At 48.4% G+C, this 2,157-nt stretch overlaps 1 protein-coding gene across 2 annotated transcripts in view; it reads right to left on the bottom strand.

Moving 5' to 3' along the window:
• LOC113205847 (puratrophin-1-like) overlaps positions 1 to 1,981 on the bottom strand; it is a 49,353-nt gene extending 47,372 nt beyond the window's left edge. For both annotated transcript variants that reach the window (XM_052270705.1, XM_052270706.1), the window contains exons 1-2: positions 1,753 to 1,981; positions 795 to 917 (exon numbers count right to left, since the gene is read on the bottom strand). In XM_052270705.1, coding sequence (XP_052126665.1) covers positions 795 to 917; positions 1,753 to 1,881 — 252 coding nt within the window. In that variant the 5' untranslated portion in view covers positions 1,882 to 1,981. The remainder of the gene's footprint in view (positions 1 to 794; positions 918 to 1,752) is intronic.
• Between the last annotated feature and the right edge of the window lie 176 nt (positions 1,982 to 2,157).

The raw sequence follows: 2,157 nt of genomic DNA, 5'->3' as shown, positions 1-2,157 counted from the left end.
ATGTCTCTGTTGTGTAAATGTTCATAACAAAAGAAAAAAAATGTACTCCATCATCCTGCCTGAGAGCGGGGTTCATTGTAGCGGGGCTTTTTAGCCCTTTTATGGACCTCAATAAACCAAATCAATCAATCAATCAATCAATCAATCAATCAATCAATCTCTCTCTCTCTCTCTCTCTCTCTCTCTCTCTCTCTCAGTAAATTGTGTATATTCATCAGAAAACATTGGAAAAAGTTCCAAAGTTTCCAAACAACTGGAGCATTTGCACCCTTATCAGTTTAAAAACTTAATTTTCTGAACTATTTGATTTTTTTTTAACTTTTGAAAAACATTTCTAAATTTATTTACAAATTGTCATTTTTGTTCTTACTAAACCTAGTTTTGGTATGTGAAACCAGAAAAGGGCCTGGAATTTTTTTCCAACAATGTTTTGGAAAATCATGCTTCCGAACTATTCGGAGAGACTTTAGGGCTGAAAACTTCCGACTTTTATTTACAGTGAAGGTCTATAATGTGGCGGTGAAAAGTTCTTTTATCTAGACTTCAATGAACAAAATCAAATTCACTCACTCACTCACTCACTCACTCACTCACTCACTCACTCACTCACTCACTCACTCACTCACTCACTCACTCCCGTTGCTCCCCCCTTGAGCGACACTCAACCTTCCCCACCACAAACTACTACTGATCCTATACAGAACGGTCGTGAGGTTCAATTAGTGCGATCGGGTCGGCGGATAAGACGCTGGCGACGGTCCCGAGGCCGGTAGGACGCAGGACGCGGTCCTCACCTGCTCGTCGCTGAGCGGCAGGACCCCCCGCCGCACGGCGCTCTTGGCCGGGGAGGAGGGCTCTGAGGCCGGCGCCGACCGCCGCGCCTGGCACAGCAGCACGCTGGACAGCTTCACGTCCGTCTGGAACAAAGATGGAACAGCCAGAGTTTAAATGCAGTGAAAGAAAAAGTGGACTCCCGTGCCATATTCCTCCGGTATTTCAAAATGTCATTCACAAGATATTTTTTTCTCCGTTAAAATTGTGCAAAATACTGAAGCCAAATGTTTTTTCTCTCTGGCACGTGTAGTTTGACAAAAGGACTATTCTGGGGAGTTTGACCCGAGCCTCGACACGTGGCAGGAAGCTACTTATGCGGTAAACAGCAAGAGATAAGCAGCAACGGCGCCACCGGGAGGCTGGGGAGACACTGTCGCGTCAATGTGGCCAGCATCAGCGCGCTTACCGGAGTGAAAAATTTTACCATCATCGAATAACCGACGAGGAAATCGTATTGACGCAAGGATTGACGTCGATTCGATATTGGCGTCGGTGCCGATACGACGAAAAGTCGTCGTCAATAGACAAAATCGACCAAAAAACGATTTTAAATTCCGTCTTAGCTTATCTGCGACATCCCGGCTCGCACAAGTAAACGCGTGCAGAATCCATCATCTGAGAAGCGACGCGTTTCTTTTTGTATTACTTTGGATTGCCGTGGAAGTTGTCTAGTCCTTCCCTACGTGGTGTGCTCCCCACACCGGGAACACCCAAGTGCAATAATGCCGCACACTTACTTAGGTGTGTGAACGACATCGGTACAAAATAGAGGCACAACAGTGCAAATTTCAAAGGAAAGATCACACCTTTAGTCCCTGAAGTGTACGAACGGGCAGTGACACACCTACAAGTGTGTGACATTCACACATTTGCGTTCTCCGTGCACACGATGTGCTCCACTCGAAGGTCCATACTCACGGTGAGCAGGCACAGGGCCTCGTCCAGGGTGCGCAGGCGGTGCTGGCCCTCCTCGCAGTCGGGCAGCACGTCCACGGCGGCCAGCAGCGTCACCCCGTCGCCGAGCGTGTCCTTCCTGCCCACCGTCATGAAGTAGCAGAGGGTGGACGCCAGCTCGGTGGACGACACCTTGGCGGCCTCCGACGCCTCGGCATCGTAGAGCACCAGCGGCCGCCCGGTCACGTCGTGCACCCCTAAAAGGAAGAATATAGAAAGTTAATACACAAGTAATAAAGTTTTACGAAACTATGTATATGTATGCTGTAAAGGCAAGGTTATACAGTAGGTTGTGGCAGTAGACCCCTCGCGATCTGATTGGTCGCCGAATCGTGACGTCACCATTTGTCCTCCCGCCCGCAGTTCAAA

This window comes from Frankliniella occidentalis, unplaced genomic scaffold (genome assembly GCF_000697945.3).
Source record: "Frankliniella occidentalis isolate FOCC.00 unplaced genomic scaffold, Focc_3.1 Scaffold135, whole genome shotgun sequence".
Taxonomy (NCBI): Eukaryota; Metazoa; Arthropoda; class Insecta; order Thysanoptera; family Thripidae; genus Frankliniella; species Frankliniella occidentalis.
This window is presented reverse-complemented; position numbering and strand designations above follow the sequence as displayed.